This window comes from Ambystoma mexicanum, chromosome 5p (genome assembly GCF_040938575.1).
Source record: "Ambystoma mexicanum isolate Mex_15411 chromosome 5p, UKY_AmexF1_1, whole genome shotgun sequence".
In the NCBI taxonomy this organism is placed as follows: domain Eukaryota; kingdom Metazoa; phylum Chordata; class Amphibia; order Caudata; family Ambystomatidae; genus Ambystoma; species Ambystoma mexicanum.
In genome coordinates, this window is record NC_090930.1 from 177,689,536 (window position 1) to 177,703,434 (window position 13,899).

At 47.3% G+C, this 13,899-nt stretch overlaps 1 protein-coding gene across 4 annotated transcripts in view; it reads left to right on the top strand.

Moving 5' to 3' along the window:
* AMOT (angiomotin) overlaps positions 1 to 13,899 on the top strand; it is a 223,220-nt gene that overhangs the window by 128,541 nt on the left and 80,780 nt on the right. For all 4 annotated transcript variants that reach the window (XM_069612592.1, XM_069612591.1, XM_069612590.1 and 1 more), the window contains 2 exons: positions 5,069 to 5,161; positions 11,808 to 11,953. In XM_069612592.1, coding sequence (XP_069468693.1) covers positions 5,069 to 5,161; positions 11,808 to 11,953 — 239 coding nt within the window. The remainder of the gene's footprint in view (positions 1 to 5,068; positions 5,162 to 11,807; positions 11,954 to 13,899) is intronic.

Genomic DNA, 13,899 nt, shown 5'->3' on the forward strand with positions numbered 1-13,899 from the left:
CATCCCTAAACCTTAGGCGGCTCTTCAATGTGATCAGTAGGATTAATTCAAATACACAGGCGGTAGCAGCCACCCCTGGACATGCAGAAAGCCTTTGACTCGGTGTCTTGGGAGTATTTGTTGCGAGTCATGGCAAAATGTGGATTTGGCTCCAACTTTCAATTCTGGGTCAGACTCCTCTATACCAACCCAGTCGCTAGAGTCCGTACTGAGGATAGATGTTCCACCCTTTTCCAGATAGCCAGAGGGACGCGACATGGGTATCCCTTCTCCCCGCTAATTTTCACAATAGCGATTGAACCCTTCGCAGACATGATGCGCTGATCACATTCTCACAGGGGCTTACGCACAGCGGGGCAGGCAGATATTGCAAGTTGGACTAGACTCCCCATTTCCTTAGCTGGTAGAATCGGAATCCTTAAAATGGTTGTGCTGCCCCAACTCCTATACTGCTTTACAAACATTCCACTATGGCTGGGCGACAGTTTCTTCAAGAGGCTATGCTGCATTACTAATACCTACCTTTGGCACTCCGGTGCGGTTCGGCTCAAACTGACTACACTCGCCACTCCCAAAGAATTGGGTGGGTTCGGGGCCCCGGACTTCCTCAGATACTGGGTAGTTGCTCAATCCCAATTTGCCTCCTACTGGTTCAATACAGAGAACCCCCCTCCTCATGTCCGACTTGAAAAACTAAAGGTCAGAGAACGAACGATTGGTTCCCTCATTCTCAAGCCCGTTCCGCCTGATCCTGACTCACCGGACCCTGTGGTTAGCACATCACTCGCACTCGCCAAAATAATGGGTAATGGTCGCAACGCCTAATCTGTTCCATGGCGACCTTCCACTCTGGAATTTTTCCCCTGATGTCCCATATATCCCTCAATCTATAGTCTCCCGCTGGTCGGAAGCAGGCTTCCTGACTCTTCGCGATGTATTTGAGCGGGACAGCTTCCTGGAGTGGTCAGACCTTCCTTCACCCCTTAGGCGTAAGCCATCAGCGTGGCTGCAATACTCCTCGCTTTGGAGGGTTCTTAAAGCCAAATATCCCGAGTTTCCTGCAATCCCTCCGGATGACCCCATAATAACTGAACTGTGCTCTTCCGATGCCTTCAGAGGGAAAGTATCTAGACTTTATAGCATGCTGCAGACCAGAGCCGCCCCCTCTTTTGTCAAGCTAAAACTCAAATGGGAGGAAGACCTCGGAGTCGAGATTACTGATGAGCGCTGGGCTCGAATGTGCTCGCGTACCCAGGAAGTGTCCTACAATTCCAGGTTTAAATTAGTACAGTTCAAGGTACTGCACAGGTTTCACCACACACCAGCTAAATTACACTGTATGTTCCAAGGGTTTTTGCCTCACTGTCCCAGATGTGGAATCGACCAAGCTACTTACCTTCATATGATCTGGCACTGCTCACACCTGACACAATACTGGCAGGGCATATGCTCTTCTGTGTCAGACATACTAGACTGTACCATAGATCCTTCTCCTATGCGCTGCCTCTTTCATGAGCTCCACAGTCTGAAACATGACGCTAGGAAATTAGCTGGTCGCTGTATGCTGCTGGCAGTGCGCTGTATACTATTGTGCTGGCCTCGCCCCAGTGCGCCCACCCATGCCCAGTGGCTCCGGGCCGTCACCTGGGCACACGATACGGAGGAGGCCTGGGGTGCCACACAACACCCACACTCCAGATCCAGGGATATCTCACCCTATCCTCCAGCTCAGACTCTGGAACTTCCCCTCCTCCCCACTCTCCCCAGTAGCTCTCGGTGGGATTCCCCCCCCCCTTCCCTCCCCACCGCAGACCCTGGGCGTAATCTTTTCTTCAGTGCCCGCACTAAATGTTCCATGTGATAATGTTTGCATTGTATTGTGAAATCCTCCTTGTATGAACTGCAGGCTGATGCCATGATGTACCTTTTCTGATCAGTTCTGCGTCTTGTTTTTTTTTCCTCGATGGGTTGTCAAGTTGATTAAATAAAGTTTTTTTTTTTTTTTGAAATTGCGGAATTTGTGTATTTTAACAGACAATGGCCCTCATTAGGACCCAGGCGTTAAGGGGTTTACGGCGCCGTAAACAGCGCCGACCCTTAACGCCTGATTCCAAGGTCCCTTTGCGGGATGGTGATTTTAACGCCTGCTTTTTGCAGGCGTTAAAACCCATGCCCCAAAGGGACCTTGGTGCTAATTACGCCACCGTAATTTACGGTGGCGTAATTAGCGCCTTTCCCCATTCCCATTATGCCCTATGGGGCAAAAATGGGAATGGGGAAGATTAAAATGGGGATTTACCGCCCCACTCACCTTGGAATGGGGCGGTAAATCCGCCATCCACCATGGTGTAAACGCAGTTTACACCATGGTGGTAAGGGTACGACCCAGGCGGTAATTTACCGCCTGGGTCGTAATGAGGCCCAATGTGTTGAAAAGCGCACATTGCTATGTTATTTTGTCAAAACACAATACCTTTCAGGGACCGTGATAACAGACTGAAGATGTTTCTTAGGCCCAATCGATGTCATCAAAACGTCTTCCTGCACCGATTGGTGCATCTTAATCATATTAGCATGGCTGTCTGCCTGGATCTTGTAGCCTGGAGAAGCAGCACATGAGTGGCTTAGAGGAACACCATGTGCTTGTGTTCCACTTCCCCATGTGATCGGAAGAGGGCCGCTGCTGCCCTGATCAAGGCCTGGACAGCCATGACTGTGTCGAGATGAACAGTCACGTACAAAAGCTCTTTTGTTAACAGCCCTCCTCATGAGCACAGCATGGGATAACGCGATAGTTGAGAGGGTGGGCTCGCATTCAAAACCTTCCTGCTATCACCTTTTGCTTTAGTCACCCCAAGTGAGACGATTTAAGTAATGGTTTTGCAGGCTGAAAAACGATGGTCTGGAGGGTTGCCCAGCGATGTGCCAGTGGTTATGATAATTCAAAACCTTCCAGCCAACGCCTTTTTGGTTTGGCTTGCATGATGATCTCCATTGCATGCCTACTCTATGGGAGAGGCACTGCTGGAAAGGGTGACTTCTCCATTCTAAAAGCCTGTGCGATCCTGTGAGGGACTTGAAGCAAGTCTGGACCCCTAACAAGTGAGGAAGCTGTTCTGATGCCGACTACTGTCACATATATACACTGAAAAACACACAACTTGTTAGAGCCCGCCCAATTTATTTCCGGCAGGATGCCGCTGTGAACAGTCTTTTTAGTTGTGCGAACCACCGGCTGCGCCCATGTTTTAAATGTATCCCAGTACGTGTCTGCTTTTGTGATAAATGGAGACTGTGAGCAAGAGGGCACTAATGCCCCAAAAAAGGACCCAATGGCACTCATTACGATACTGGCGCTAAACCATGGCGCTATTAGCACCATGGTTGGTGCCGGTATCGTAACAAGTCTGCCAATGTTCAATGGGGAAGTACCACCCCATTCCGTGTTTGGCAGGGCGGTAATTCCCCATTGAACATTGGCCCTTCCCCATTCCCATTTTTGCCCCATAGGGCTCAATGGGACTGGGGAAGGCGGTAAGTACGGTACTGCAAATTGCGGTACTGTACTTACCTCGAGAGTCCCTTTTGCGGGTCCCTACTTTAACGGCTGGTCTAGACCAGCCGTTCAGGTCGGGTCCCGCAAAGGGACCTCGTAGTAAGGCGCTAAGTGTTTAACGGCGCTGCAGCCTTAAACACTTTAAACACTTAGCGCCAGGGTCCTAATGAGGGCCACACCCTTTTATGGCGCCGTTAAACACTTAGCGCCTGGGTCCTTATAAAGGCCAATGTATTTTTCCGCATTTGCACCATTCTGATAGCATTCACTGCACTGTTTGCACAAGTGCTTATGGTTTTCCCTGCTCCATGTGACGATTCACCAGCATCCTTGTGAATGAGCCTGACCGGTCCGGCTCATTCACCTGGCTCCACAGGCTTAACGGACCTGAGCTTTGTTTTAATTGGGATGCCTCTGTATCTCTTTGTTTGCAGCTGTTTTTGGCTGCTTATGGGGGGAGCATGCTGTCCCTCAACCCACCCCCTTTTTCACCTTTCTCCCTCTGCACCTGGCTTCATAGGCTTCTGTCCACGCTGCCTCCTCTCCCCGCCTTCTCTCACCTTGGATCCTTTCCTCGGTTTGAGTGGGTTGCACGTGTTAATTGCATACCCGTGTGCACCGGTTGTGGTTGGCAATAGGCAGAGCTTGAGATTCTCCGCTGGGGTCCAGGCTTGGGGGTATTTCTTATAAGGTTCTACGTGTTTTCAGAGCCTCCTTTTTTAAAGGTGTGCCCTTGGTGGGTGAACTTTTTGTCGCAATGAATTCATTTTGTTTTAATGCAGGTCCCCCAATAGCCCACACCCCCTCACATGTGCATGTAAATGCAATCGGTTGATTTCGACCAAAAGTGCCCAAAGTGCATAGTTTTGAAAATACGTCTATGAACAAACGTATAACACTTATCTCTTTGCAGTCTGGTGGGGATAATGAACTGTCTCCTAGTCCTTATTGCGTTTCTAGGACGATGGACCAGTGCCAGTTTTCCGCTGGGCCTGCATAGTTCTGTGGTAGGTACCTTGCTGCTTTGGTCTATATCGGCTCCAGCAATATGCGCTCCCATCCCAGGATGACTGAGTAAAGCATAGGCTGGACGACACGTTGCTGTCTTACCCATGTACATTGCCTGGAGTGATGCTCATGGCCTTACATGTGGATAGCGCCACACAATGAATTCTCTCTTGCCTCTGGAATAATGGCTTTTTCATTGCTTTACTCCATGCCTCATTTTATCAACCTTGGGAAGTGTGAATGGCTAAGTCATTGTGCCAGATTCCAGAATGTGACTGCAGGTCTCTAGTGAGCTGCACACAGCACTACGCTATCTTACCGGGTTGTCTGGTGGTTCACATTTATTTCCAGCATTCCTCTTCGTGGAGCATTTTAATGTGTTACTATTTTGTTGTAATTCTTGTGTGGGCCTCACCCACCTGACCATGGTTGGACTACTTGTCTAATGTTTTCACAAATGATTCCATCCTGAATGCTGTCTCTCTCCTTATCAATGTTTTGCAGAGCGCCTGGAGACGGCAAACAAGCAGCTGGCTGCCAAAGAGTATGAGGGCTCGGAGGACAATCGGAAGACCATCAACCAGCTAATGGCCCAGAGTGAGTCAGATACCCTTGCGTGTGGCCTTGACTGGTAGCGGTTGAGTAATGAATACGGTCAGCCGGTAGCAGAAGATGGCATCTGCCACGGTTGTTTATGTAACTGGGCTGCTTCTTCTGTACGCAAGTCGGAATTAAGGCGGGTGCCTGTTCCTCTTGCGACTGTGAACATTGCAATCAAATAACTGTGACTACTTGCATGTTAAGGGCGCCCCAGTGCTGTGTATGGTACTCTGATTGTAGAATCTAATGGCATAATTGAGAGCCAATGCCCCTGGACCAGACCCTATTCTCTGTTAGAAGCGTTATCGGCTACAAAGGCAGTCGTAGTCTTCACAGGGACAAATCGGAGCGTTCCAAAGAAGGTAAATATTGGGTCCTGACTGATTCATTTAGGGCAGTTATATAGGGACACGGTGCCAGATCTCTAGGAGGCCAGGACGATTATAAGGTTTATCGGGCTCACACCAGATAACTGAAGATAAGCAACCATAATCAAGCCAGCCTCCTAGTGTTTATAAACATTGCTAGTGCCTTGCCCAAATCTCTTAATAAAAATCCAAGTTTTTAAATGGTACCAGTTATTTCTGAGATGGATCATGCCCGCTTCACATTGCTAAAACATTGTCTTTTTATGCCCTGATGAAGCATAATAAGTCACGAGGCGTTAATTGGGTGCTGAGATACCACATTTTCATCTAACACTGCCAAATCCCTACTCGTGTGTGATGGTTAGTTCCATGGCCTAGAATGGTACAATCTATATTCGTAGCACTAGTGTGCAGAACTGCTCGGCTCCAGCTGGGCTTGCTGACCTCTACTGCATAGGTGGTTTTTGATCTAAAGTTTCAGAGACAGGACAAAGAACCAGTTGCGATTTGCTGTTATTGAATACGATTCCTGAATCAAACGTCTTCACTAAAGGACGTCTGATTCTGAGCGCCAAGTCCCAGACACCATATGTAAAACTGTTCCAGAGAGTTTTCTCTCCGGTATATCAAGATAGAATTCAGTTTTTGGGGGTTCTATTGTTCCACTTTGTGGGACCCCTTAACTTTTACTTTTCCCTGTTGGTTTTCCTTGATCTTTATTTGTGTGGTCATTGAGACTTCAACTGAAGCCCCCTTGCCACAACAAACTGTTTTGATATGCTGCTACGGTAGCCTAGATACTTACTAGGATAGGGGTGTTTCTTAAGCGCCCCATTTTGGCCCTTGGGTGATTGTATGCCCCTACACTTGTGCTGTAGAGTAGGTTGCTGGCAGCTGTAAGTTAGTTTTGGCTTCACCAGTGATTCAGCCAGTGGTACCGCATTATTAGCCCAGTGTACCAGTATGATAGCCTGTTGGATCATGCCTTTGTCAGTGGGAACTGCAAGGCAGGCCTGAAATGGCAGCTGTGCACACATGGCTTCACTTTAAGCCTGGTCATTCATGTTCTCTTGTGGTTTAGACTGGCTTAGGCTAGTTCCAGCCCTAAGCAGCCACAGCCAGTGTTTTGCATTTGTCCTGGTCAGTCTGATTGGCTGGCCGCCAAAACCTTGCTTATCTGCCTACTGTGTGATTGCAGGCTGGCTTAGGCCAGTCCATTAGTGAATGTGCATATCTAGGTTAGACCCTGTGCATTGCTCAGTTCACTTGAGTCTTACCTGACTAGCTGGATAGTTTGCCACGAAGATGGGCTGCTAATCATTTTAATACCATGTTTGGGAATAATGTTTGGACCATGGGTCCTTTGCCGTGGTTCAAGTTTCTTATTTTGGCTGCTAGACATCCTTCCAGAGCTGTTCCTCAACCTCCTCCTCTTCCACCTTACTGGATGGACTGGCTGCCCCATGCTAGGACTGTTCCTGGGCTGCTGCAGTAGCACCTCTCTGAGAAATCGTCTTTGACTAGGCACTTGAGGTGGGAGCTGCTGTTGGCTCAAAGAGTAGTGGGTGGCCCCTATTCTGCTCCAGCTGCGCCAGGCTTGTTTTCAAACTTTGCTCCCATCCTGGAACCATTCTTTGTTGGCTGGCTGCCATGTTTGCCTCTTAAGTAGCATGGAGCACCTGGCTCAGGTTCCTAAGTCCTCCCAGTGCCTTTCTCGCCATTGCTTTGCCATTGAGTTGCAGGGTTGTTGTCCTGGGTACATTTGTCCTTTTTCTTGTCTGTTTGGCACTGGGCCTGTGTTTAAGGCCCTGGGTACTGGGACCTGTCTCCAGCCCTGAGAAGGAGGCTCTGTACTTACCAGGTTCTCCCATCTCGTCTGAACCAAAACCTGTATAACTGGCATCATATGTGCATGTCCCCGGGTCCTGAGTCACTATTCCGGATCCTCTTTAGAGGTCTCCTGGGACCTAGGAGGCTCCCCTCTTCTGTGGTTCATCAATGACTTACATTGACCCTCATCCTGCTCTCCGTCCTTCCTGCTCTTGCAGTCTGGGTCTCGAACCTGGTGCTCTTCAAGGGAGAGGGTCTCCTCTAGGGTTGGTTCCACCTACGGGTTAGAACGAATATTTACCTGGCTTCAGCCCATTACTGCACTCTGCTTATGGGCTTTGTCCCGTCACTGCACTCTGCTAATGGGCTTTGTCCCGTTCATTCCCATGAGAAACCTTTTACAAGCTTTAAAACTCCTTCAGAAGGGATTAATTGGGTACTTATTCTGACTTTGACATTTTTCGCGGGTCTCTGGAGTTGTGCACCAAAGACTAGAATTTCAGCCCTAACCTATGATTTTATTGCAGAATGTATTCTTAAATCGCTGCTCTACATTCTTGCCACAGGCATGCATTAGGATGCAGTGTTTAAATTGTAATCTCCATTTTCTAGGAGCATGTTGAGATCATGTAGGCGAGTAGAATAAGACTGTTCTGAATTGTGTTAGCGTGTTTAAACCATGCCTCAAAGGGCTAACCCTTTCTCTCCCTCCAGGTACTAAATTAAGTAGATGTGCTACCTGTTTGTGATCTGTTTTCCTATGTACTAACATGCCTGTCTGGAATATGTTGTCAGTTCATATACTGGCATGGTAGATTCGGAAAATGACTATTGCTGTTTTGCTTGTGCCTTTCGAGCCCCCCCTCTCCCTTAACATTATAATGTACTAAGTTGACTACAATGTGCAATTTCCACATTTAGCTATAGGAGCGGTCTACCTATGCTCTTTACTGTTTAGTGTACTAAATTGAAGTACTTACTAGTATCTATTTTTTCACTATATCGGAGAAGTGTACTTTATTGAGGTGTCTATGTGGGGCTAACGGGACCAAACCATTTGCCTTTCTTTCTCCCTTGAGTGAAGCCTGCGAGCTTGATCTATTTTATGGTTGTAACCCTGTGTACCCTTAGGATACCGGAGGGCTGTGCATTAACCTCCCTAACACTGTACTTCAGGAATTGGAGTGCAATCGGGCTCACGCTTCACCATGCCCGAGGGTGATGCAAATATGTAAGTGGCTCCGTAGGACCCACATCTCTTCTACCCGAAGTATTCCAGGCATCTAAAGATTCTTTGGGGTCTAAAATGCTTTCCCAGAATTGAGCAATACAGGAGCAAGACACTCATTTTTTAACAAAAGAGCCATCAAAACCAACTGTCTTTTACAAGACAAACTGAAATTGCTCATATTCAGTTTTTGGGGGCTATGAAGAGAATTGTACCATTGCCATTGTTGCGTTGGAGCAGTACCCCAACAAAGTCTTCTGTTTTGTCCAGCCCGGCCATAAGTCACTTGGATAAAGGAATGCCCTATGTTTTTTGTACCGTAATGCAACCACCGAGGGATTTTTGTATGTGATGCTTGCCCTGGTGCTAAAGTCTCCTCTTGGTCCAGTGAGTCTGTGAGTTGAGCTTTTTGACCTGAATAACGGCTTCACCGGCATCCATTTGCATGGCTGATGTGAACCTCAGGCCCGTTGATATTCCAACCTGCAGCAGTTTTTCATAGTGACGAGGTGGCCAGACCCACAAGTCTGCCTTTCTAATAATGGCTCATTCAGGTGGGACTAAAGGAACCCTTCCACTTCGTTGTGAGCGAAGGTTTAGGCCTTTCGTCCATCTCTTGGGTTTTTCAAAATCTGTGCACCAGTGATGTTAGTTTACGTTCCATTTTGATTGCCTGCCTCGTCTGTGTGGTGAGACCGTTCTCTAATAATTAGAGCTCATGCACAAGGCCTTTCGCTTTTTGACATCGTTTTTCAATTAAGTACCATCATTTTCTTGTAATTGCTTACAGCGAGTTGACTACTCACAAGCCATTAGGGAAAGTAAGTTTACTAATGAGCCACTACAGTGAAAAGAAATTCCTGGCCATGATTAGCGTATGCAGCAGTCTGGTAGGTTAAATGACCTATGTTGGAGCAGAATGTTGGGTGAAAGTTATGCTGTCCCGGTCAGGAGGACCGGATTTCTGCTCGTTACTTCGTCACCTCACTCCTGTTCACACGCGCCTGCATCGGCATCATAATGTAAATACCCGTCCGCCCACATGGTGGTTCGGTTTGTTCTTGTTTACAAGACTTCCACTCCCTGCCCTCATTCCTTTGTCATCATGGAATATTAGTGTGTGGAATGCAGTTTTTCCGGTGTCGTTGCTGGGTGGAAATGGCTTCGGGTGCTCCGGTGTTGTGAATTCCTTTGTTGTATAAATATTCCCATTCGACTGGATTGCAGTCTAGCAAGGGCGGCGGTGACCGTACAAGCTTATTATTCCTCGTAATTATACATATTTGCTCTTGTCGTTTACTGTTCAGTTAGCATTCTTCATTGGGTGCCAGTTTTGCCCGCCCTGTTTACTTTAAGCAAAGAATATTAAGTATAAAGTTTGCTTGGAAACGCACACACCTCTTCCACCTAGTTTCTGTGTCTAATATCAAAATATTTTATTTTCATTTTTCTTATTACTTTGATCGGGATGCCGTAATCCTTTGCATGGAAACAGGAGACTGTTCTGGCTGGTATACCGGATTGATACTACTTTGCAATAGAAGGAAGGAGGTGCCCAGCCTCATCCCATCTCCTAAGGAGGATGAGCAGGCCTTCCCGTTCCAGCGACGACAATCACTTTCCTTGGAACTTCATGTTCTAATGGAACACGGCATACATTACGCTGCAAAAGATGTCTCCTTCATGTCTCACTCTTGTAACCTCTGTCTTGCACTGCCTCCTTTCAAGCCACTTCTCCCAACCTCTCCACCCCCTTGCCTACCACGTCCCCCCTTTCCATTCCTCTCTTGGCTCACAGCAAAGGCCGCCGCCACATGGAGCGTTCCAAATCACCAATACGTTTTTGGGCACATTACTTTAAGAAGCTTCTTAAAGATGAATCAGAATGTCTTCAACCTTTCCTGCACACAGCCTTTTCTTTTGAATACTATTGTTTAGTGTCACGTTCTGTTGGTGCCCAAGATGGTAGCTGTCCCTACGTCAGTTTCACTTCACTCTTGACGTTCTTCCTGAGCTTTTCTACTACTATCTGGGAGTGCTGGTTCCGAGTCCTGCCAATATTCTGCCCCTCTGTGGTAACCTCTTGGAACCAAATAATTTAGTGTATCATTTTGTCCTCCTCGATCCTTCCCTTGCTCCTCAAATTCTGTGGGATTCCCTTATGAGTGAACTCTGGGATCATGGCCGTGAGTCTATTTATCTCTCATAACCCAAGTTTGAGTCGCCCAACTAGAGCAACGGCCACAGAATGGACATCACAATTACTGTTCTTGCCACTGGCCCTCTGTAGACCAGCAGCTGTGGCTGTGCATGTTTTGCTAATCGGCCAATGTGGCTATTTCATCTTTATTTTTCCTAGCCACCTGACATTTTGCTGAACATTTTTCTCTATGGCTGCTAATTAGATCTCCTGCGGTTTATAAGGATGATTAAAAAAATATAAGATGTTATGACTGGATATCCCTACGTTTCTGTGTTCACATGTATGTGCAAGACTCCCACGAGCCTTGTAGGATGAGAGAGTGGGATCGTCCAGTAAGCCCCATGAGGGGAAAGGCTTGATCTACCTGGCATATAGCGCTTGACTTTTGTAATAGGATGCCCTCTGCGCTTGTGAGCAGGTGGCGATTCTGCACATTTTTTGGCATGCTGGAAACACTATATTGCCTCCAGACCTAATTGCAAACACTGGAGTGCAGCTAAGTGATTTTCCTCCTGGAGATATGTATATTGGCAACGTTCCGGTGTGGCTCTTCCTTCGCTGAACGTGTCTGTGCCACTTGGGCTGCTGGAACACCGCTTGCTAGAGTGTGCCGCAGGACGGCGCAAGTGTATGTCCGATGTGGAGCTTAATATTTCTTCTCTTGCGCCACTGGTCTGATGGGGTGACACGTTATGCGTACATTCTGATGAGAAACGTTTGGCTTTTTATTTTAACATAAAACTGTCCTGGCTGGGGAAAGGATGTACAGAGAGCCACCCCTTGCATAATCCCACACACTTTTGCTAACTTGCTTGGATTGGGATGGCTAATGCAAATGTTCACAGATCACTGCCTCTGCCTAATTTAGTGTTTCTGGCATCTTTCTCACGCTGGCCCCACCACCCCCTTCTCCCGTTCATAGTTTATTTTTTCTAAATCCGTTGGTTTTGTTTGCTTCTGAATTTGTTGTCTAATTGTGTGACCGGTCTGTTTTATTGTTGCGGTGGCTGTTAGACAAAGAGACCCAGAGGGACAAGGAGAAGTTGGAGGGCGACTTGGCAGCGTTGCGCTGCACCACCGATGACCAGCGAAGGCACATCGAGATCCGGGACCAGGCACTTAGCAACGCACAAGCCAAGGTGGTGAAACTGGAGGAAGAGGTAGGCCTCAGGACTTCATTCAGAACGTGTCAGGTGTTATGGATAGGTGGCCCAGAACCCTGGTCCAGGTATAATGCTGCCACCCTGATCAGTGGCCTCATGGCATCAAATCAAACCCTGCGGAAGTGACGTCACACACATTTTGACCATGATGATCTCACACAACCCTGCTGATATGCTATTTTTATCTGAAACTCAATTGGCTGCATGTTAATGAACATTGATAACCGGCACAAACAAAGCACTACTAAAACTAGCAGAAATGTATATCTACTTTTCTTTAAAGTGAGAAATTGGCATGCTTAAATGCAAGGGGCTGCCAACAGCAAAGTAGGGATTTCCATGTTTACATCGCCGGGTTGCAGCTTGGCAACATAGGAACTACAATTGTGGCAAATATCTACACCTGAATTACATGTTTTACAATGTTTGTCATGCTTTGTTAAGTGTGTTGTGATCTACCGATAGGATGGTGGGGAATGCCTAGCGCCTTTTCTCGGGGTAAAGCAGCCTAGCAGGCAGCTCCTTGCGAATCTACAGCATTTGCACGAGCAGTAGAGCAGTAGGGTGGCTTACTTGAGTAAGTTCATGTTGAAGATCTGTGTGATTTGTGGAGGTGACGGGTTTGACACCCAGCACCCCCTGCAAAGTCTGATGAAATGACAATCCAGGATGTAAGCAAAAAATATTGCTCTATACAACCACAACAATGGCACTATAGGGAGTTATGGACCAGGCCTTTAATAAGGTGTGAGGGGCCCCCGGTCTCCACGGAACGGCGCACCGACAAGACGACTTTTGCCGGAGCACGTCTTGTTCAGGCCCACTTCCTTCCCTGGCTTTAGTCATATGTTATTACCCCGTGTTATGGTCGTTTATCTCTCGACCTTGGAAGGTTGTCCCTGCCGCTGGACTGGACTTGCAAAGTGTTGGCTGCCTGGCCTCATGTTTCCTGTAAAATACCCCTGCTCCTTACAGGATTTCTCTGATGCCTACAAAAACTGCAATCCAGTGTGTAAACCTTCCCCTAAAACCGGATCGAGTTCACAATATCCTGTTGTGGGCGTTCCTGCAAACAAGTATTTGTGTCAGTTGTTGCAGAGCGCCCAGGAGCCGTTTACAAACTGCTGCTTGGACACATTTTCTCAAACGCCTTCCACTCCTAGGACGGACGCTATGTTTAGCGTTGGTTAGAGAAAATGAGGAAAGCGCAATGCAGTCTAGACGGCGTGAAGGCGTCTGGTATCTTTATAGAGCCTCGGAGCGGTCGGGCGGTGACACCCATCCTGTTCCAGACAATGGCTGAAGATTCTCGGCACCGCATAGCCCCTCGCGATTCAGAGTACTTATCTACCCTTTATGTAAATACATGCTCCAGTTCACAGGGCTGGGAAAGCACATTTGTGTTCACACCTGCCTGTGTGTTTTAAGATCCCCGAATGCTGATTCAGTTTGACTTTGATTGCAATTTCATTTAAAGAATAGAACAGGCAATGCAAGCGACTTTGCTGTCTTTGTTGGAAATACTGAATTATTTCAGTTTTAGTCACAACTTTAAGGACTTTTTTTGCGTTTATTATTTTTGATTAAAGCGGTGTCCTTTCCCGATTTCACTGCTTTATATAATTTAAAGCACATGCTTGCCCTTCATGGAGGCCTCTCGGCGCTATAGTCGATAATGGATTTCTTTTCACAACTCAATGGTATTCATTTTATTGACTGAACTCGAAAGGATGAAGGGCTGACTGGTCCTACTGGGATTTGAAACTGTGACCATGAAGTTACACAGATCCCTATAGTGGATGCATAGGTCCACTGAGCCAGCTATAGGGGCGGAATTGGGGGAATGTTCGCATCAGAATACCTCTGGGTTACTTGCTACTACCGCATGTCTTATTCTAAGAAGTCTGCAAGTATTAGAATGTTACTGCCATATGGGTGGTAAG